This window comes from Eumetopias jubatus, unplaced genomic scaffold, assembly GCF_037043125.1.
Source record: "Eumetopias jubatus isolate StellerSeaLion01/CBP00866 unplaced genomic scaffold, mEumJub1_p1.0 scaffold_5, whole genome shotgun sequence".
In the NCBI taxonomy this organism is placed as follows: Eukaryota; Metazoa; Chordata; class Mammalia; order Carnivora; family Otariidae; genus Eumetopias; species Eumetopias jubatus.
The window spans coordinates 129,486,206-129,510,652 of record NW_028274811.1 but is presented as its reverse complement, the minus strand read 5'-3'; the positions used below and the strand labels follow the sequence as shown (position 1 = coordinate 129,510,652).

The window sequence follows — 24,447 nt, the reverse complement described above, 5'->3', positions numbered from 1 at the left end:
TAGCTTCATCTGGAAATACATCGGTTTGCAAACAGATTGGCATATTATCCACAAATATAAACATTTACAAAAAAATCAGGCATCATTTGATGGCTGTTGCCATAATGATTCATTGGCACAAGAGAAAAGCTACGTGATGAGAGATGCCAAAGCTGTTTGACACATTTCAATGGAGTTCATTACACACATGAAACAGAACCAATTTTACTCAACAGTGACTTTGACATTTACAGAAAAATGAAATGGAGGTTTAGAAATGAAGACTTCATGTGAAATCTCTACCAAAAGTTTTAAATTGGTTCTGTCCTTATGCCACCACTTCTAGATCAGCCATGTTCTATAGACTTTTTATTCACAGCAGGTGGCAACTTATTCAAAACAGGGTTTCTTGGGAGATCGGGTAATTGATCTTGAACAAACTTAATTGGTTGTAAAACTCTTCTCTCAGAATAAAGAACATCTATATTTTTAAATATTTACTTGTAGAAAGGCATGTATGCCGTTGGCTTCACTCCGTTTAGTTCATCCTGATTTCACAGCTCTGCTTCTTGAATTTGTGAGGTTTTAATGGAGTAAATACCATCCTCATCACCGTTGCACCCAAGGACTGTGGGACTGGAGCGAATGCAGGCTTAGAGTTGGGATACAATAGAGTCAAGAGAAATGTTAAATAGTTGTAAATAACCAGCTGTTTTCTACTTCATTAATAATATAATATGAGAAAATGTACCAAAACTTAATTAAGGGATTTATATAATACATATTCTAAAGCATTGCTAATGGGGTATGCCAATGGGTTAGGATGACTTATATGTAGATGATATTTTCAGAAATGTTTTTTGTGAGCAGCAGCATGCAAAATACCATGCTACAGCATTTATATGTAACACCATTTATTTGAAGAAACAATTTCCTACCAGATTTTAAAACATTCTCTTACTATGATAAATGGTTAAAGTATATTAATAATGTTGCTTTATTGAATACTTACTGTGCTTTCAATGCCCAAGTTAAGGCTCTGCATACCAAAAAATGAGTGTGCTTGGTTTAATTTGTAAGCCTAGATAGCATTATCGTATCGTTGCACTGATTAGAATTAATCAAGAATACCAGAACAAATGTATGCTAAGTCTGAATTCTAAAACTTTAAAGTAATTATATTGCTTTTAAATCTGCCTAATATTTACTTATTTGTTAGTCTGTAAATAGTATAATAAAATCAGTATCTCAAAACCAGATAACACAGTTAAGTCATTCAGACTGTTATCAAACATAAGTCACTAGAGAAGCAATTCAATCAATAGAGAGGTTTTCTAATTAGCATATTAATTATTTGCAAATGAAAGGTGATTCCAAAGTACTCTAGGGAACTCGAAGACATTGTAGTTTGTCTTCTCATTCTATATATCCCTATGAAATATTTTTACACTGGTAATTTCCAATAATCTAAAGGAAAAGGTTTTGCTAATCAAAGGAAAACTTTAGCCCAGCTTCTGCATTAATTATCACATATTCTAAACTGGTAGATTATGAATTAATGAGGCCTAGGTTCCTCCTAAATGGCATGCATTAAAAATAAGAGCTGGACTTGACTATGTACTCTTGTGAGGATGGGAGTATATATGCATACTGGCTGCCAGGGAAATAAAGTTACGAAGTAATGCAATGATCAATGCTATGTGGGCCTTGCCCCACTATCCACAAACATCTTAATTACCTTCTACACATTACTAAAAAGGGGCTTCTGTAAAGATTCAAACTATTTTTCTGGATCAACCACTTTTGCATATCAAATTTCAGAGCATACAAATGATTGCCTATAAGAAACGGAAATTCCCTCCAAAAAGCCAAATGCCAGCAAAAAAGAAAATAAAAAAGAGAGACGTGATCTATTAAGTAATCTTTTAAGTCCGTTGCTAAACTGTCATTAGGCTGCAATTAGGCAGCTCAAGTTTTATGTTTATAGTTTCTGATATTTCTAACCGATTTACTCTTAGTGCCATGAGGGGACGGGCGTGAAAAGGTGCAATATCTAGTTTGTTTTGCATTCTCTCCCCTCCCACTCTCTAATCTTCTGGTTCTTTCCTGATTGAATACCATGCCTGCTATTTTAAAATTCGGTGGCTAAGCATGACATACTTCTTTGTCTTTTTGGTTCACTTCTTGACATCTACAACATGAGCCAGCATACCTGATTACTACCTGCCATGTGGTTCCCCTGCATGTTGACTGCTCAGAAGTCAGCAGCCTTCCCATATTTGTCAAAGTGGTGCTACAGTGGGCCCTTTCCCTCCTTGACCGGTGGCCATGCCGCATCCTAAGAATCCTATTTTTTTGCATCTAAGGTTATGTTTGGAATTTTTTTTTCATTTCATATTTTTTAGATTAAGTAAAATCTAAAATATATATACATCACTCATTTAAACTTCATCAAATTCTTATCCCATATAACAATAGAATAATAACAGCATGTTAATTACAAGATGACATGTTTGTCCAGTACCATTTTTACAAGGTCAAAATTACTATGTTGAAGGTAGTTCTGATTTTTTTTGTGTGAATAAAGTAAAGATGACTTTTAAAACCTTAACATAACAAAAGGGAAAGGGGAAAAAACACAGATTTTATGAATGAGTCCACCCTCCAGTGAACTTTCCTTTTTGCCCACATTCTTCATGCAGTCAGTGGGCATAAAGCTTCTGCCTTCTCTGTTTTTACACTATTACTGGGAAATCCTGAACTGAAGTCTACACAGAGGAAAACAACTAGCAAATGGCGTAATTCTGATTTTTAAAGTACTTCTGTTTTTTAATTTTAAAAGAATTTGACTCGCTCAGAAATGCTTCTAGAAAGATAAAAAAAGTATTCAAGCGTAAGAGGGAAAGCTACGCTATCCTTTGCAGACTTCTGCAGTGTGCTATAGAAGGATTCTTCATATGCAATACATCGTAGTAACAATAACAGTAGTAACAACAATTATAATAATAATAGCAGCTGATACTTATTAATACCTTACTAAGGTGCCAGGCGCTACTGTAAGTGCTTTGCATGTAATGGCTTAATCTTCACAACACCCGGTGAGGTACTTACTGTCATTATCCCCATTTACAGAGAAAGAAACTAAGGCACGGTGAGATTAAGCATTTTCCCAAATTCACAGAAACTAACAGACAGAGCCTGGATTTAAACACAGGCAGTCTGGTCCCAGCACTGATAATCTTCACCACTATGCAATCTTGCCTATTATGAAGTATTAAATGAGAATTGCTAAGTTAGACATTCAACAGTTCAGAGTTCATTGGAGTTTTTAAACTATGAATTTCACACAGAAGTCTATTCCTCTAAAAAGCTAACACTAAATATGAGTGGATCGTAGTAATTTTAGTAATTTTGCATATTGAGTTTTTAACAAGGACACACCCTGCCAAGTTGATAGAAAATGAGCTGGGTTATAGCAAATCTAGATGTTCTAGCATACTTGGAAACACTGCTTAAATTTGCATCACTTTAAAAGCTCATTACCAACTAAGCGGAAAAAAGAAAAGAAAAGAAAAGAAGGAAGGAAGGAAGGAAGGAAGGAAGGAAGGAAGGAAGGAAGGAAAGAAAGAAAGAAAGAAAGAAAGAAAGAAAGAAAAAGAAAGAAAGAAAGAAAGAAAGAAAGAAAGAAAGAAAGAAAAAGAAAGGAAATACTTGACATTTTGGTATCTGTGATATTAAAAAGAACTAATATTTAATATTCAAGTGGCAACAGCTTGTAGAGTTTCCACACAACGCCCACAGGGATCGATTTTTCTTTAAAAATGGACTTTAGGAGTCTGCCTTTTAAACAGGTGACACATCCATTCTCTGAATCCCTCTTTCCTGCCAGCACCATGGGGCACACACTGAGTGCGGCAGCAGACATATAATTCTTCACTGCAGGATTTGTCTATGCAAATAACAGAGAATATGAGAAATTAAGAAAAATGTAATTTCTACTGACTCAACCTCAATGTAATCTCTTCTACTAAAAATGAATAGATGTCTTTAGAGGGCTTTTCTCCATATGCTCCCTCAATCCCCTTTATATACTATCCCTGAGAAGAGAAGACTCGTCATGGCCTAACTGATCATCAGTTATTCCACACCTGTACCAAGGCCACCTAATGACAAGTTACGGTTGCCTGGCGTTTTTCCAGCATGACTAATTGGCACAGTACTAATTTACTCACCTGTGGAATTTTCAACTTCCCCAGCCTGCTGTCAAGAAGATGCATAGTAATGGAATAAAGATTTAAAAATGCTGAACACTATGAAATATTTCACTGATATTCCAATAGAAAGCTTTTACTAAATCATGTGCTCGGTGGCAATGATTACTCGTTGCTGGGGTAGAAAAAAAAAATCAGAACACTGGTCATATATACATTTCCCTGCTAGAATGATAGGAAACAAGTAAACACACTTTTCTGACATAAAGAAAAAAAAAATTCTGATCAGATTACCTAAAACATGTTTCTTTTGTCCTGCATGTATTTAGTGAACATACCAAAGTTAATTACTATTATGTTCTACATCACAAAGCACTTCATTTTTGTTAGTATTATTTAAGAAAATATTTTTCCCATATCGAATGGTACAGTGAAGGAGTTATTTGTTGGATTTTTTTTTCAAGAAATGTGGAAAAGTCTGGGATGGAGATATAGGTATGTATGACTAATTATGTGAAATAGTAAACCACATCGTAACATCTCTGCTAGACAATCTGGCCCAAGGAATTTTTTAATGCGAGGTTATGTTCTTGAAAATTAATATTTGGGACGCCTGGGTGGCTCTGTCGGTTAAGCGTCTGCCTTCAGCTCGGGTCATGATCCCAGGGTCCTGGGATCGAGTCCTGCATCGGGCTCCTTGCTTAGCGGGGAGTCTGCTTCTCCCTCTGCCCGCCACTCCCCCTGCTTGTGCTCTGTCTCTCTCTCTGACAAATAAATAAATAAAATCTTTAAAAAAAAAGAAAATTAATATTTGTCCTGGAAAATTATTAGACACAAGTATAAGAGCTGACTTTTCTGGAGATCCTGTAGTCAACTGCGTTCACTCTGATACTGAGATATATTTGATGCACCTGTGAAAATTATATAGAAATTGACCAATTTTTATACATATGCTTGCTTGCTTATGATACAAGTAAAATTTAGAGATGAAAGCCCAAGATTTCCTACAGAAATTTAAATAAAATTGCTCATTTAATTCCTATATTCTGTTATATATAAATTCTGTAGGTTGCTCATTCACCCATCCTATAGTGTTACTGGGTCGTATAAGGGGAAAAAAGCTTCCCAGGCAAGTTTGAGAAACCCTTTATTAAATGTAGGCTTGCATCACCGTTACAAAATTTCACTTTGGAAACTCCAATATGCTAGCATGCATTCGGAAGAGAAGACAAAGTGTGGTCTTTTCCAACCGTGCTTGACCCAGACCCGTCTACCCCAACACATCTGTGAAGCCAAGAGTCTGAACAGGCTCTGCCCTGACTTAGGCTGATGATCCCAGGTCCTCAGTACATTCTAGTGAAACATCAACATTATCCGCTTTCAATCGAACTGCAATTGTGGGCGATATTCTTTGCCTCTGACTTGTTCATGAGGATAAATATGCAAATGGAATCCGAAACACAGACTCGTTCCTTCTAACCAGATCTCAGCCCACATACTCGAGAGTAAAAAAGAGTAGTGAAATAATCCACTCTGGCATGTTGACCTACAGCAACGCAATGGCTTAAAATAGGATTGTTAAGTGATAGAAAAGGAGAAGGGAAAACAGCAGCTTCCGACTCGGCACATGCCTTCCATTTAGCATATCTGAAAGAACGTTTTCCTCATTTCAAAATTGATAGCCAACTTATTTTTGTTGTTTTGCTATCCAAATTTCTGTCCTCTTTCTCCAGAGCTTATTTGCTCTAACACTGAATTTTAAACATCTCTAAAAATGTTTGATATGTTATTATTCTTTCCAGATATCCTCTGAGAGCCAAGCAAAGAACATTAAGGAAGAAAGGAGAAATGATGCTGGAAACAGTGCAGTGAAAAAAGCCACTTCAAGGAGCAGGGTACCCACTACCCAGAGACTGGACTGTGTTATCAGAATGAGAACTTACCGGTACTTCTTGCTACTCTTTTGGGTTGGTCAGCCCTACCCAACTTTCTCAACCCCGTTATCTAAGAGGACTAGCGGTTTCCCGGCAAAGAAAAGGGCCCTGGAGCTCTCTGGAAACAGCAAAAATGAGCTGACCCGTTCGAAAAGGAGCTGGATGTGGAATCAGTTCTTTCTCCTGGAGGAATATACAGGATCCGATTATCAGTACGTGGGCAAGGTAGGATTCCATTGGGCGCTTTGACGTTCTGGTTGTAAAGCCTGAAGAAATTACTTCTAATAAATAGACGGGGAGGATGTGAACTATTCCCCCAATACAGTAAGAATTGTTGCTTATCTGGTAAGACTTTTTTTTTTTCACTTGAGTAGTTTTGGGAAGAAGACTGTAGCAAGAAGCTGAGAAATGTTAGCAATGCAACAAAGAAAGAAACGCTTCCGTTGAAAAAGAAACGCCCACAACCACCCACCTAGGATTATCATAAATCCTTTAATTTTTACTTTAGCTTGAAAAATGTGGTCCAGCTATTCTATAAACCAGGATGTATTAAAAATAGGAATAGAGCGATTAAGCTGTAAAGGGAAGGAAGGTTCCTTTTTCTCATTCTGAAAGCAAACATTCGGAGCATCAGTCCTTTGGCCAGGTTCAAATTAACTACCTCTTAACACGGCTCCCCGACTGTGTCGTCCTTTCCGTGCCCAAATGGAGCCCTTGGTCCTCAAAACCTACCAATGCCTCAGATTTGGTTGCGGCTGCTGTCGAGTTTGTCTTGTCTCAAATAATTGGCAAGAGCCAGGCATTTCAAAAGCTTGTGATTTAATTGTGGCAAGGTTCACAAGAGAGAAAAATGGTTATGTAGAGGTGCTATTTCCAAATATCATCTGACCATTTTATTGACTCTAGAAAGTTGAATGAGGTGGCATCACTTATGATAGCCCTTAGAGATTACTGGAGCTGAGTCAGGGAAACAGCTCAGTTATACTGTCATCGTGCGTTTCACTGAAATTTTATCATCAGCTACATTCTTGTGGCAGAATATCTGCATACTGCAACGATGGGGAAAAAAATAGAGACATGGATTTGTACTTTGTAGGTTCTGTGTTTCATAATATGGTATTGATAAGAAAAGTAGTTGTCACATACCCTTTATATAGGGAATGAACATAATAGAAAAGATAAAATGCCTTTGTTTACGATTACAGCTATGATTTTGAAATGACTATATCAGGATATCATGCGAATAGAAAAATTTTGCAGATTCCAAGGGCTGCATGTTCACATTTCAATCTGTTATCAAATATCCCTAAATAAGAAGGTGCAAATATTCTCTTTAAGTATTTACCACTATAAATGAAGGAAAGCCATCCATGGCTTGGGCTGAGGTAACCAGGCATTGTTCCAATGAATGAATTATTAATGTGGAAAAAAGTAGGAGAGGAAGTATTCAGTGAAGGGGTGAACATCCACACAGATCCCCAAGGGTTTAGCCTCATATTTGATGTGAAAATCACACGCTATGTGACTGCTGAAGAAAGACAGTCCACTTACTTGTACTTTACTCCATTTCCTTGTGAAATTTGATGAGCAGGCACTACATTAATAGAGTAATGGTTGTAAATAATAATAATCATCTTACAATCTTCAAAGCACTTTCTACAATACAAATAACATTATTGTCATAGAAGATTAAATTGTTTTAAATGCTTTGACTAAACAATTGATTCCCTTTTTGTCCTTTCTGCTTTTTCTTCTAAAATTGTGATGCCATTTTATATCAAAACTACCACGTGTTCTTAAAGAAAGGCTAGGATATATCAGGATGCTAGCAGCAGAAATGGATAAAACCGCATAGGAATCAGTTTTACCATGATAATTGTGAGAGGTAATATTGCCATGGGGTAAAGTTTTGAGCTGTGGACTCAAGCAGATCTGAAGCCGCTTTGCTGCCCTGCCATTTGTGTGGCCCAAGGCAGGTTGTTAACCATCCCAGGCTTTAGTTTCTTCATCTAGAAAATTCAGGCAGCAGTGCCTACCTCATGGAGTTAAAGTGAGACAAGAACCAGGGACTGGCACATAGTAGGTGCATAAAGATGTTCTTATTATTGGTGAGAAAATCCATTGTATATGCTCTATTAATAATAATCTATCTGTAATGCATTGAAGCGGAGTATTGATTTCTGTATCATTGCAAAAGTAAAATGAAGTAATTACAGGATCTCTCAGTGGGTGGAAAATGCAAAGGATGGTGGCAAAATCCCTTCCCAATCAGAGCTTCAATTTAACCAGTTGGAGGTGGATATTTTATTGGTAGCTAGACATATTTCCCTACCTCATCCCCACCTCCTTGAAGGTGTGACACATAAGAGATTATCTGTTGAAAAAAAAAAAAAGGCAAGGGTAATCACTGAAGTTGTCGTGAACCCCACATTCCTACGATGGATGTGTTTAAGAGATGTTCTTCCTCAGTTAATAGGGCATTTCCCCAAATATATCTTTGGTGTTATATTTTATCAACATGCGAAAGGATTTGAGTATAATGTGTTTTTACCACAGTTAAAAATAGACCAAAAAAAAAAAAGCGTTTAAGAAAAAAAAAAGTTTGTTCCTCTTGTTGATCAACAAGTTGGTCCACTTTTAAATAGATCTGGAACAAAACATACACCTTATGCTGGGATCTGGATCCCCGAGATTAAGAAACTTTTGGGAAAAAAAAAAAAGAGAGAAAAAATAAGATTAGACTATAGCAGAGGTTCCAAAACATTCTTGGTTCACAGTGCCCTTATTATCTCAAGAATTGTTTTCACAGTATGCTTAGGACCCAAGAAACAGATCCAAAAACCTTAATAGCTATTTATGTTCTGACTAGTAAGTAGCTCTTTGAAAAAAATACACAGCAATAGAAAAAATAATATTTTAATTTTATTCTTAAATAAACCACAGTTTCTTACTTACAGAATGTGGGCATCTACTGGGCTCTGCGCAACTTCTAAGATTAGACACTGCCCCTCATTTCCTTTCCGCATTGATTTTGCTCTGTACTCACTTATCACAAGTACTATGGGGAGTCCAGCTTAACAGACATATGACATCATCAAAAGGAGTGTAGCACCACCTACTGTTGAAACTGTGAACTACCCTGAGCTAGTAATTCACAAGGCGTCTGACTGAGCCCAAGTGTTGCTGTGTTTCCCTCGAAATTTAAAAAAATACTTCCTGGCACTAGGGTGGGTTCCCCAGGATGCCTCAGTATGTACTCTGGAAAGCACTGGACTGCAGCTAGGTCAGCACTTAAAGGTGTGCAAAGGCCAATAGAACCTTAAATCGTGCTTGGCCTAATTAAATAACAATTACTTAGAGTCTGTCCTTGGGGCCTGAAACGAAAAAATTGATCTGTACTTGTAAAGGACAGAAGCATTAACAGAAGAAAAGTAATGTGTCTGAGCAAGTAGCACTTAAAGTGGAAGAAAGAAGTTTTTACAATATAAGCATCTGTTTGTGTTTGTGTTCATTGGTTTCCATGATTTGTGGTAAGTCTAGGGATGACGGTGATGGTGGTGGAGTGAGGAAAATGTGAGAACAGGTGGGAGCGGAGGGCTGTCAGGAGTCGGAGGAGAAAAGAGGGAGGGTCACAAGTGCACCTGAGAAGAAGCGGAAGACAGACTCCTGAGGCTGGGCTAACAGTGAAGCGAAGAGACGAGATCACACTTCAAACTTGGAACACAAGCCAGGGCGACGAGACCTCTCTCCTCTAGCCTTCTGAACGCTCCCCAGCATTTCGCTGTGTCCTGCAGCAGGAAGATGAACACGGAAACGTGACGTGGCAGGGCGAGGGAAGAGTGGAGGCGCACGCTTACTGTGAATACGAGGGGGGAAGGCCGATTCTATTGAAATATTGACAATCCAGATTCTGATTTATGAGAAAATTCTCACCTCTACTCACCTAAAAATGGCGGCGACAGGAGCAGGTAACAGAAGGAAGGCATTGTCCTGTATCGGGTAAGAGTTTGTAGGCTTAAGAAACAGATATACATACAGATACAGATAAGGAATCTAATTGTTTTTCTAAAATACCTGACCATCTGGGGCAACTTTTAGCTGATTTAGCATAAGCAGCATCTGTGTCACCTGGGAGCTTGTTAGAAATGCAGAATCTTGGGCCCCACCTGAGGTCTACTGAATCATACTCTACATTTCAACAAGATGCCCCAGTGAATTGTATGCATATTAACATCTGAAGAGCGTGGCTTTTAAAAATGCCCTGGCCCTGGTCTCACCTCCCCAGAGATTCTGCCTCAGTTGGTTTTTGATTGTTGATGATTCTAATATGTGGTGGAATTTGAGAACCACAGCCTTGGCAGCATATAACTGGCAGTAATTATAACAGAACATGGCAAGTTCCGTGATAAAATGGGTGTCCAGGAAGTACTGTTGGAAACATGGAGAGGAGCCAGCTGGGCTTGGGACTCAGCAGAGCTTCCTAGGGGAGGTGATAATGTTGGAAGCACTCTTAAAGAAGCAGCAGGTGTGAGCTCACAGTGCAGAGGGAGAACTAGCAGGACTTCCCAGTTAATTAGATGCAGAAGCTGAAGGAGAGAAAGGCAGAAGTTCAAAGAGTCAGGGATTTCAAGACTGGACAGTCAGCAGAGTGAAAGCGTCACTAATGTTGGCACAGAAAACGAAAAGATACATGTGTTCTTGTCAAGGGGGGACAGGAAGAGTACTTGATTTTAAACAAAATCCACCCAGGTTATCTTTGGCTTATGTAAACTTAATAGAAAAGTAAGGGGAAAGCATCATCATCTCCCATTTGCAGAAAAACCCTACCAGCTTTACATAATGTAGCAATTCCTTGAGGATGATTCATATATAGTCTAAGATTAAGTTCAATAAGAAAAGAAGAACGTAAGTAGATATAGATTAGATTTTGAAGATGTGGGCACTCATTAATACAAAGATGAATATACTTAAAACCTCAAACCTTTTGCACAGTTCCAGGCAGAAGATTTGCATTTGATCATTAAACAGCCCATAGCAATGTTGAATTCCCTTGTCTCCTGCATTTTACCCTTTACAGTGTTCTCTATGCTCTCCCGCCACACAATGTATACATAAGATGAGTCTCCATTAGAAGTCTTTGAGATACTTCTATTTTTAGTAGCATACCAGGAGATCTGTTTTTGTGAAATTTGATAAACTGTGTATTTTCATATTTTCTGATGTTACCTTTTTGAAAGTTGATGATGGTTTTCTCTTGTGGAGCTTTCCCAAAAAAACCCAGATATGCTGTGCTTTTTTAAACATAATGAAAATTTGGGTTCTATTTAGGGCTCTAATGTACAGGCCTCCCTAACATGCCTTTCTCTTGAGTCTTTAAAATTAATGTCTACCCAATTCAACAAAGCCACTCGTCTCAGGATAATTAGCCAGTAATGTTTTAACGGCCCATAGAAATGAAAGTTGTCAGCCACACACACCTCTAAAATTAGGAATGAACAATTATTTGTTCCTATAATCACATGATCCGAATTCAGTACACATGAAGCAATATTATATTCATTCTGAAAGACCATTTAAAAGACGCTATCATTAAAATATTGCTTTCTTGCGTTCCAATTTTTTTTTTTTTTTTCTGAAAAGAGCGTAAGTTTAAGAGTAGAAGCCTCCTGGTGCTAATCTGAAGGGTGATTCAGAGCCTCATTTAGCCACGGTCACTTTAGACAGCGGCAACGTATTAAACATCATCACAGCTACAATGTCCTGAGCCCTACTCCCTTCCAAACACTCTGCTCAGTGCTTCAGGTATCTTATCTCAATGCTGTGAGATATGACTTATAGCCCCGTTTTACAGATGAGTAAACCAAGGCTCAGAGCACGCAAGTATTTCATCCCAAGTGCTCAGCCTGCTAGACTTGGAGCCAGCTTCTGTCTGACCTCGCAACTGCTCAGTTATATTCCTTCCCCAGTATATCCACTCCTTCACAGAGCCATTGCAAGGCACAAATGAAAAAACATTCCCAGAACATGCTCTGGCATTCAGAGATTGCATGCGGCTCAATGCCACAAATATCTGCTGGGAACCTGCTGTATGAAACCCAAGGATAGATAGAAAAAAAAAATGTTTAGACTAGTGTTAAAGAGCTACTCAAATATGTTTGCATTATTATTATGCATGTTCCTTTTACTTTTTCTGGAATACATCAGTGATATTCAAAATAGTTACATGTGCACATTTTAAAATTAGATATGCAATTAGCAGTCTTTTTGGTCATCGTGATGAAAATGTCTTTTCTTTTTATTTCCCTTGATAACCTCTAAACTTCTATTCTGGTTCAGTGACCTGCAATAATCTTTTCTCCCTGAGTCAGGACAAGTGCCTTGGGCACATCTTTCTTCTTCATCATTTAAATTTAATGCTCAGCCATTTAACATTTTTATATCTCAATTGGTTAGTGTATGTAAGAGACCATGCACTGGCTGGTTCAATGTACTCTTAAAAAATGTTTCAAAAAGTAACTTCCCGACTGCCAATATTGGCAGTAATGCTCATTGTGTTTCCACTGTCCCCAACCGATTTCCCTTTCTTAATGACAAAGGCTTCAGTTTGCTAATTGATGCTAAGATGTCCTGTGTGGACAGCAGTTCCCTGAGTCTTAAACGTTCCCTCTCTGCACAGTTGCTCATGTGAAGAGCAGAACGGTTAGAATGTCTGACCTTGGTCATAAACCCAAAGGCAATTGTTTGATTGCGCAGTCACACCAGCAGAGTAAAATATAGAAAGGCAAAAAAGGACCCAATCCCAAATCCTCCAGCTTCCATGTCATTATGTCTGTGGAATCCTATATCCTCCTGCTTGTAATTCAATTTGTTGAACAAAATGGAGGGATCAAGATTAAAATAAAAGAAAGTTAAGGATTCAGATCCTTTTTGTTCATACTGAGCTGTATTACCTCCATACTCCACAAACTGAACCATTCTAGAGGTTGTTGGAAAGTTATAGACACTCTACAGGCTCATTATAACAAATCCCCTCCCATCTATACTATAGATGTTGGTATTACCTTAACTCTACTGATTACCTTAACTTGTTTGTACTATTATTAAACAATACAAATACTTGGTTTGCACCAGAATTTTTTGGGTTTTGTCGTATTATGGGTCCACCATAGGAGATGGCAATATAAATATGCAAAATGCCAACATCCTAGTTGACATTTCTTTTCAAATCAAAATACTGTTCCGACTAAACTTTATTCCAAAAATCAGATAAATATCCCTGACTTAATGGTAATCAACAGTGAAAAGATACTTAAACCACTGATTTTTTTCATCTTCGCTGATACAAATGACATTAATTTAAATATGAGAAGCCAAGAATATATTTGACCAGAATTATAAGTTTAACTTTTAGAAGGCCTTATATCTCCTGTCAAAATGAAAAGTTGTCTTTCTTATGCTCCACCCTCTTTTATCAAAAATAAATAAGTTTCTTTGATAACCTTCATCAAATTTAGACATTGTGTTTAGATGTTAATGTGTCATTGGAATCTGAAGAAGGCATATTTTGTTGTGTAGATGTAGGCTGCTAGTAGCAAATTCCAGCTTTCTATAAGTTTTTATGTTGTCAATTACTAAAAATGACCATGTAATATAATCCTCATGAGCATGTTAAATATATCAACATTCTTTGCAAACCTACCTTTCCATCTGGAATTAAAGAAGAGGTTGAAAGAAAGTGCAGAACTCCCCTCAGACAAAGAGATTTTTTTTCTTATTGCTATTTTGATAAATAAGTAGAAGGAACAGATATTCTCAAAGGTCAACACGAGGAATCAAATTTGAAATTACGTGATCTGGAATAAAAAAGAAAAGCAGCATGCCCAAGTATTTTACCAGGAAAATAGTTACGGTTTCTTCCAGTTTTCCATCCACAGAGAATACATACACATAAGAAAAGAAGGGCATTTTAAAAGATTAAAATGTATAGATGTGTGAAATATATGAATAAATATTTGAGGTGAACTGGTATGTTTCAGAAGACCTGAGGGGAGTAATGAGACAGAACAAAAAGCTCGAAATATCACTCTGGATGTGGGATTTAGTGGTGACTAGAGGACACTGAGATTGGAGTTAAGAAGGCAACTGAAGAAGTTATCTCGGTTAGGACATTTTCGAATAGATCTGGAGAGAAAATGCTTTTCATTTATTCAACCATTATGCACTAGAGAGTGTTTAAGTTAATAGCCAAGGAGGCTGCCTGTGTCTGCACCCCAGCTACACTCTGACCACCTGGGTAACATTGGGCAAGTTATTTAACCTCCCTGCCCCTCATTTCTTCCACTGTTACATGAGGGAGTAAGAAAGTTACTCAGGTGAGGTTTTAATAAATTAATACACAGAAAGGGCTTAGAACAGGGTCTGGCATATCATGCTCACAACGGGAAGACCAGCTAAGGAGGGAAGGTACCCTGCAATCAAGTGTGCCCTCAAAGGACAGGAACGGTGAAGAGAAGGAAGAACCAAAGGTGCCCAGGGGATTATTCCCCTAATGTTCAGTCTCCTTCCATGAAGTCAAGTATGATGGGCCAGAAGACGGTGCCAAGCAGCTAAGGCAGCTGCAGATGTGACTCATAAGGCAATTCAGAGAACTACTCATATGTAAAAATATGAAGTCTTCCTTATTATCCCAATCAAACTAAAAATAAAGTGTGCACTACACTTCACGTCGTTTGATGATCCTGGTAACTTCTGTAGATCCTCCTATTAAGGCTATTTATTATCTCATTTTAAAACATCATCACTTTACACCACAATTTGGAGTTAATATTATTTAAATGGCCATGAAATGTTAAGAGTCTAATTAGGTCTCATTATTTTTAGATGCATCCAACAATGCAAAAAAATGACGATTGCACTCAGGGTATACTCATGTTTTAAGTTGGAATAATCATAATTAAGTTGTAAGGTTGGAATTAATATTGTAATCTCCTTATATTATTGAAGCAAAGTTTTACTGAGGGAAAAATCATTCTTGACTTAATTTCTTACCCTGAATGTTTCACCTTTTTAAGAGTGAAATAATTAATTCTTTGTTTAAAGTTCAACTTTGACCTTCCATATATTGAGTAGTGTTTTATATTGGGTCCCAGGGCTCCTTTTTCAATCAGTACTTTAGATATTGAATTTGAATCTTCACATACTTATATCTTTGTAAACTCTGCAGGACCCTAGACTACATGTTTTATTCATCTTTGTAGTCTTAAAAGTGCTTGGCACAGATTTGCACCTTGGAAACAGCCAAATATTACTTGAATTAAGCTGCAATGACTGAAGAGATAAAAACCTGCCATGTCATCTAGAAGTGTTTCCCAGTTTATTGGTGTGCATAGTTTGATACGGATATCACTGATAGTGTTTCGTGTCATTGGGTTGACAAGTGAAAATCTAAAGTCTTTAAAGTTCAAGGATATATTAGGTAGTAAACATATAAACCAAATTTATTACGTCTTTCCATGGAAGCTACCTCTGGATATTTCACATCAAAATGACAGAAATACTTTATGATACAATAGGAAAAAGCTCAAGCTACCTTAGTGCAGTTTCAGAGAAACTGAAGACAACACAGCTGTATGTGCATAAACAAGGAAAGCAAAAAGAGAATATACAGCAAATAATATCATATCACAAAAGTTCATTCCTTTAAGAATTTTACAAATGAAAACCAGACAACATTTAGGGTCCCTTTAAGGAAGCTTGAAGCAAAATGGGAAAAAGTGAGAGTTGGCCAATAGAAAGCACATTTTTCTTAAAATTCCTAGGAAGCTACATTGTGTAGACAATTCAAGTGTGTGGTAAAAAAGAAATCATTTAAGACCAGAAAACACTGATTGCAATAATTCACACACAAAAAATCAACTATGGAGAAAAATGTGATAATACAGGGAGAGAAAAATTCTATATAATGACTAATTCTTTTCTGTACCAACTATATATTCTCCCAATCAACATATTTTGAGTTTTCAGAGGAAAAATAATCATTTCTGGAAAACAATCTCATCTTAACTCTTTCTACCATTTATATACCAGTACAATTTAGAAGAGAAACAGGAAAGAGAAGATGCCAAAAAATTCTGCTTTAACATACAATCATGCAAAATTTTAGCATGTTTTATTGTTTTCTTTCCACAAATTGTAAAGCATAGGACTCTGGCTCATTTCCTTACTTAATCTATAGCCCAGAGCTTCTTCCCCCACCCCCATCGCCCCCACCCCCCAACCCCAATGAAGGTAAATACCCCCTGAAAAGCAAACTTCCCCTTTAGAAATCAAGCAAAGCAGAATGGACTATAAAAAATTACTTCTTATTCTATTGTATCTTCTTTCTCTACTTTGAGAAATAATTGACATACAACACTGTGCAAGTTTAAGGTGCAACGCATGATGGTTTGATTTACATATACTGTGAAATGATTATTGCTACATTAGGTTAGGCTAGCATCCATCTTCTCATATAGATACAATAAAAAGAAAGAAAAAATTCTCTTTGTAATGAGACGATTTATATCTTGAGTGTTCTATCCATCTTCCCAACTATAGGTATTATGTAAAAAGAGTAAGAAAGGGAGGGGCTATTTACCTGTGCAAAAACTCTGATCTTGGTGGATCACTGATTCACCTGCCTCTTACAGGAAAATGCTTTTAAAACCAAATCAAGAAAAGTAAGTGACTTGGTCAAACTTGAGTGGCAGTATTTTATTCCATTTTATCTCCCTTTCAACAGTCTAACATCACTTACTAGAGTTTTAAAATGATAATGTCATCGTTGGAACTTTACTGCAATGGCAAACCATCAGGTAATTTCTAAGGAAAGGGAGGGTGTAGGATGGGGAGAGACAGAATAGAAAATACAACACAAAAGAAATCACTCCCTGGCAGGCAAAGAGTATTCCAGAAAATTTGTAAAGAGATAAAGAGCAATGATAATGTTTTCTTACACTTTTATCAGGTGCTACAATTTATGAAGCACTCTTGCATACAAGTGTTCCTTGAATGACCGCACAAGCACACTTCCAGTTGAGCAGGATTAAATCCTTTTGGGTGTGAGAAAACGGTCCCAGAGGGGGTAAAAGACCAGTGTCACTACCAGCAGAGTGCTCCAGGTTTTTTGATGTGTTTGAGTTTAATACTCCTGCCTTACACCACATTATTAAGCTATTAGAGTAGCAGAAAGTATTTTAGACAGGGTGGGCAGATTAAACAATAGCATAAATGTGTAGGAGTTGGAGCTCTATGAGAAGAATCCTCAAATTCATGGCACTAACTCACTATGAGAACACTTTCCCCAGCCTGGCCATCCAGATCGTACACATTTCTCTTCACTGAGATTGTTTCACTGGTCTCTTGAAGGAAGGAAGGAAGGAAGGAAGGAAGGAAGGAAGGAAGGGAGGGAGGGAGGGAGGGAGGAAGGAAGGAAGGAAGGAAGGAAGGAAGGAAAAAGGAACTGTTCAAATCATAAACTTATGAACTGGTTCCCAAGCAAGAAAAACTAATAAATGAATGAGCTCATAATTTTCTCTCCTAGGATCATTCACAAGAACTTTTTGAGTAGGTTACAGAATTCCCTTTAGTCATCATTTATTGAGTACATACACGATGCTTGAGATTTAAGAATTTGAACAAGAAACAGTCCCTCTCTCAAGCAAACTACTTGTTTTATAAAGATATAACTTTAACTTTTTAGATCCTAAGAGTCAATATAAGAATATTATATCCAATATATTTTTTACTTCTGAAGAAAAACCCATTTTGGGAAAAGTCCATTAGCTAGTGAGAAACATTTTTTTAAAAAATTTCTGCCATTTGAGTCATCATGTCTCAAATGTCTGCATTTATCTGTTAATATTTTCTTCCAAAGTGTATGTGTCAGAGTGAGAGGGGAAATAAGGGGGGGGGCACAAGGAGCATGTGTGTAGGTGTGTGTGGGCACGTGTCCTTAGATTTAGCAATTACTAAAGAGATGACACCATAAGGCAAAAAGGTAGGATTGTTACCAGTGAGTTACAGTGCCTTACTAAATCAACTTTTAACTGGGTATCTGGTTCTCAGCTTGATTTACCACTGGCTTTTTGAAAATGAAAATGTTAGACTAAGCAGAAGCTGAGACTAATGTCGTAGTCTGCCAAAGACCTTGGACTTCCAGAGTCAAGCTAAAGGCAGTAAACAATGCCTTTTTGGGGAAATAACTTCATGCAGTGAATAAACCAAAAGGCAATCGTTTAATTGATAAATCCCAAGTGAACAATAACATCTATTACAGTTTGTATCATTTGTGCCAAAAGAATTTACAAATAATTTAGCCTGGGGTCTAATATAATAAATACAACAAATCCAGAAATGTTTGTAATCATCCTGGGGAGTGCTGTTTGGCAATATGCTCTGGTGTGAATGAGCATAGACTTTGGAGTCAGGCAGATCTTGGTATCCTTCCTGGCCTTGCCCTGAATTTTGGGTAAATTACCTAACCTCCCTGACCTCAGTTTCTCCAGAAAAAAAAAAAAAATGGGGAAAATAAAGGTTAGCTCTTGGAGTCATAAGAATTAACTGATGTAACACACAACACTTTCTTGTAGTACATGACACATAGTAAGTGCTCATCAAACGTGAGTGTTCTCCACTCTTTCCTGGGATTTTTGAAGGACCACATTCAGTCTCAGTCCACCCTGAATTCCAAAGATAAGGAACTACCACCTTAGTTTCCTACGGCTGTTGAAACAAATTACCGTGCACTTAATGGCTTGAAACAGTACAACCTTACCTTACAATTCTGGAGTTCAGAAGTCTGAAATGGGTTTCATTGGGCTAAAATCAAGGTGTCTGCAAGATGCCCTTCTGCGGGCTCTAGGAAAGGATCTGTTTCCTTGACTTTTTGGGCTTCTAGAGGCTGCCTATGTACCTTGGTTCATAGGCTCCTCCTCCATCTTCAGAGTCAGCAGCCTACCATTTTCAAATCTTTGTCTCTGTCTCTGTCTCTGTCTCTGTCTCTGTCTCTCTCTCTCTCTCTCTCTCACACACACACACACACACACACACACACACACACACACACACACACACACACTGACCTCTACTCCATCATCACATTTCCATCTGACTCCAACTCTCCCCTACCTCTTTCCCTTATAAGGACCCTGGTGATTACATTAGGCTCATCTGGTTAATCTAGGGTCATCTCCCTGTCTAAAAACCTTTATCTTCATCACATCTGTAAAATCCTTTTTGCCAGGGAAGGTAACTTACTCACTAGTTCCAGAAATTAGGACATAGATATCTTTGGGAGAGCTATTATTCTGCCTACCACAACTATTATAGCAGTGAAGTTTTGTTCATTTTATAGTTACTCTGGTACTTTTGACATTAAATTCAAGGTATTGAGCGTAAAAGATAAATGTCATGGGGATTAATAAATTTCTCCTGAGTTTAGATTTAAAATTCTTTAGCTTTTAGCACTTTGTCAGAAATTCTCCTCCATATAACCCAAGGTCTGTTTCAATGGTTATTAAATCTAACAAAAGAGAAAAGATTGAATTGAGTTGGGTCATGGGGAATCTCTGCAAATGCAGAATCTGTATGGTATTATTTGAATGTATTTTAAAAGTTACAAGGTACACAAATGAGAAAAAAAATGGAAGGATAGAAAGATGATAGACGACAGATAGATGGAAAGACAGACAGACTGGTTCTCAATGGAGGAAATTTGTCCCCCAGTGGACATGTGACAACATCTGGAGACATTTTTGATTCTCATAACTTGAAAAGTCCTATAGGTGTCTAATGAGTGGGGGCCAGGAATGCTGCGAAACATCTTATAATGCATAAGAAAGGTCCCACTACAAAGAGTTAGCCCAAAATGACAATAGTGCAGAGGCTGAAAATCCTGAATTAGATAGATCTTTGTAATTCAGCACTTAAAAAATTGTTTGGGAGGTGCCTGGGTGGCTCAGTCTGTTAAGCATCTGACTGTTGATTTCAGCTCAGGTCATGATCTCAGGGTCATAAGATCAAGCCTTGAGTTGGGCTCCACACTCACTGGGGAGTTTGCTTCTCTCGCTCTCTCCCTCTCGCTCTGCCCCTCCCCCCAAAATAATTAATTAAAATATTGTTTGGTACAAAGTAATCCTTAAATGAATGTTCATATACCTGAATGTAAACATTCAGAGATAATATTTGTGTTATGGTTAACCGAATACACTGTGGTATCAGATCATCTGGATTCAAATTCTGCTTCTGTTGGTTGTATAATGCTAAGAAATTACTTAACTCTTAATTTGCCTCAGTTTCCTCACCAGTTAAAAGGAAATATGAAGAGTGTCATGATGAGTAACAATTTATATAATCTATGTAATGAGTTCAGCACATTTCCTGGCCCACAGAACAGGCTTAATAGATGTCTGCTATTATTTTTTTCCCAAATCCCAGCCAGACCGGTTGTCAAACTGATGAATCATACAAGAGAATGGTTTAAAGATAAAGTATTTCCACTGTTATAAAAATCAGTCAAATTATTTATATTGTATAGAAGAATATAATTTTTTAGGTCGTTATACAGGGCAACATAGTATACTTGAAAGAACATGGGATATTGAGGCTGCTTGATCCTAAGTTTTGTTAGAGAAAAAGAGATTTTCTAGATTCTTTTCAAGCCCACTTAATGTTATTAAGAGATGGGCCTAACCAACTAGAACAAAACTTACGAATTCCATTTATAAATACAGTCACCAAAAATTATTGGTGCCAGGCTCAGGGCTGCAGGTCATGCTTCCACTCCCATTGTCTTCTTGATTTTATAGTAGGAATTGGCTCTTCCTCCCACCGAAACCTATTTGGTGGGGTATTCCTGAAACCAAGGGAGGGATTTCGCAGTCCTGGCTATTAAACACAGAAACACACAGTTCTATGTGTATCTGAAGTCCTTTCTACAGCCTTGAGGTTATGCATCTGAAGTCCCGGGGGGACAGTGGCAAGTTTGTGGGTTAAAGGTGAAAGCACACTGGTTTTTGTCCATTTCCTTTTGAGGCAATCATGTGGTGAAGGGGAAGCCCCTTTTAGCTCCCAGGAGACTTTCCCGGGCTTCTCCAGGGCAAGAAAAGGATGGATGATATCATAGATGATACCCATCAAAGACAAAGCAACCCTGTAGCCAGGACCACAGGAGCCAAGGGCAATGGAAGAGTCAGAGTCAGACATCAGAGGGTTTTTCTGATGACAATAAGGCAGGCAGGATGGAGCTACCTAGCTTTGATCTTGGAGAATCGAGTCATGTTTCCACCTGCCAAAAAGCACAGATACCACTGAGGAAAGTAATGGATGAGAGATATGGTCTAGAAACCAGTGGGCCAGAGGGCAATATGAGGACTGCCCTTGGCTCCAAAAGCCCCCAAATTTCTCTCTGACACAGGCCATGTGAGTCTCTTTTCTTTATACACCCAGATGGTATCTTGGACTGGATCAGGGCAAAGGGAAAAAGCAGAAGCCAGAAAGACTAAGATTTATCTAAAAGAGTTATCTAAAGAGACTCTATTATTGAATCAGGTAGACATTATTGGATTGCACTAAATTATTGACTCGATGTGCAGCCTAATATTGAGTTCCAAATACTCAATGGGTTAGAGCTTAAGGGATAAACTATTAAAAAAATAAGGAAGCTGCATCTTTCCTTGCACATCTGAGTGCAGTGTGCGCAAATATGTGGCCAGCAACTCAAGGGAAGGCATGTTTCTATTTTAGCTGACTTTATTGCTTTTATTACCCCAGGCACATTCTCAAAGCCTCCTCTGATTTTCTCCCACACTGAGCCTGGAAACCTTGCCACATGCTCATGCTGGATGCTCAGTCATTTTTCTCCTATCAGTAATGTTACCTTCTCCAAGAAGTCTTCATAAACCCTCCAAGGGCTGACATGTTCCCTGACTCCCCCTTGTCCAATTTACAAGTTCCTTGTTTGCCATTCTCCAGCTTTTTACTTACCTTATTATTCCTAATACTTAATAAAAGTGCTCAAGTGTCTAATTTCTGCTTTTATTCTGAGTCAGTACTTCCAAGCCTAAACTGCAAGTTTGCAGAAGGCAAGTGTGATGCTTTTTTATTCACTGTCTCATGCAGCTCTGCAGGCCCATACATGTTTTTTAAATGGTCTTGGTTCGTAAAGTTAAATTAGTTTTATTATAGAACAATGTTTCTGCGAAATGGAGCATTTTCCATTTGTTATCCATTCGTTTCTGCAATAGGAGGATATTTGAAATATAGCACAATAAATCTTGAAGCTTCTTCACCCTTAACAGGTGACTTCTGCCCCAAGACTCAGTGGACTTATAATGGTTAGTGTACTTGCTATACTTATAACTTGTCTACTCTCTTCAACAAAGCCAATACAAGTTGGCTTTATTATTGTATTAAGATTTCATTGGTTATTAAAGAAGTATTTTTAGATCTGAGGCAATAACTTGGATTTCTCCCTCAGATTGCTCATATTAGATCATGTGCCTAGTGTTTGGTAGTGATTGTTAAATGATCTGGCAACTTCAGGAATGTAGAACCTTGGTACATAGAGTTATTACTAAAATCAAGCAAGACAGGAGATGGAGGACACTAAGATTTATTGATGGCTTTTTATGTGTCAGAAACCTTCACTAATTATTGATATTTTGTCCAATTTTATCTTTACAACATTCATTCACTCATTCTTTGAAATCATTCATTATTGAGGACCTATAATGGGCTAGTATGTCAGGTGCTGAGAATATAGAAATGAACCAGACAGTTTGGGGGCCTTCCTTCATGAAACTTCCAATCTAGCTATTTGCTGATTGTAACATGAAAACAAGTCATCAAAAAGACAGAATCCGCTAATGGCTAAGTGGGGAATAAATTGAGAATGTATAACAGAGGAATCTAACTTAGACTAGTAGCTTAGGGAAGGCTTTCCTGAGGAGATAGAGATTACGCAGACCTGATATATGCGTGGGATCACCCAGGTAAAATTGTTCAAAAGGACTTTATGCCAAGGGGACCATATGCAGGGAGACCTAGATATGAAAGAGACTAACACATTCTTTCGATACTACAATAAGCAGAGTATGCTGAAATAAGGAGTGTCAGGGAGAGAATGGTGGCTGAGGAGGCTAGCGAAGGGGCAGAGACCATGGAGGACTTTGGAGGCTGTGTTAAGGAGTGAGGATGGGCACTTTTATCCTGAGAGTAAAGAGAAAACCCTGGAGGATTTAATTAGAAGAGAATGGCATCCTTAGAGTTGGTGTTGTTACTGTTTAAGTCGGGCTAGTTACAGAAAGGAAAATAGACTGAGAGGAAGCAAGACAGAGTGTGTGTTAGGAGGTCCTCACTGCAACAAAGCAGGGAGAAATGGTGGTGACTTGGACCAGGGTGGTGGAAAGGAAGACAAGTAGGTGAGTCGAGATAGATATAAGAGGCAGAATTGACAGGAGTTTGGTGGCTTAATGAAGTGGATGATGGAGGTAGAGGGGAGGGTCTAGGATGACTCTGGTGGCCTTCACAGAGACAGGACATACAGAGGAGGAGCAGGTTTGGAGAGAAGGTGATGAAGTCAACTGAGAAGTCCTGAGTGTAAGTTGTCCAAGAGACTCGCCTGGAAATCAAATGCATCTTTGACTCTGGATCTTGAGAAAATGGTCTGCCCTGGGGTCATCTATAGATTTGAGCATCAAGGGCACACAGATAATATTTGAATACAGGAAAATAGAGAGACGCTCTCATCAGGGGAGTATATGTGAAATGAGGAAAGACAAGGACCTAAGACATGGGCCTAAGGGTGACCAACTTTTAAGGGACAAGTAGAGGAGGAATTGCCGGAAAAATTCATTATTCTGCGTTCTATCTTAGAGATGACAGAATGAAACTAAGTTAATCTAACTAATTTAGTTAATTAGCAGGAAAGTCAGAATTCAGACCCAAATCTTTCCACCTTCTGAATACTTCATGTTTATGATGCGAGAATGATTTATGGAAGCATTTCTCTGAGTTAGGCCTCCTGTGAGGCGTTTTACACATGTTATTTTATTAATTTTCAGAGCAACGTACTTATAAACTCAGTATCGTTATTATTGCTCTCATAGAGATGAGAAAACTGAGACGTGGAGAGATTAACTAAGTTCCCCAAAGTTACACAGCTAGTACCTAGCATGCATTTCCACCCATTTCTCTCTGTCTCTCTCTCTTTTTTTAAGATCTTTCATTTTTTAAGTGATCTCCACACCCAATAGGAGGCTAGAACTTACAACTCCGAGATCAAG

The 24,447-nt window shown here is 38.0% G+C and overlaps 1 protein-coding gene across 2 annotated transcripts in view; it reads left to right on the top strand.

Annotated features, from left to right (window-relative positions):
• The first annotated feature begins 6,121 nt into the window (after positions 1 to 6,121).
• LOC114204810 (cadherin-6) overlaps positions 6,122 to 24,447 on the top strand; it is a 48,961-nt gene continuing 30,635 nt past the window's right edge. Inside the window, exon 1 of one of the 2 annotated variants that reach the window (XM_028098013.1) lies at positions 6,122 to 6,349. In XM_028098013.1, coding sequence (XP_027953814.1) covers positions 6,122 to 6,349 — 228 coding nt within the window. The remainder of the gene's footprint in view (positions 6,350 to 24,447) is intronic. The other variant, XM_028098014.1, reaches the window with a different exon arrangement.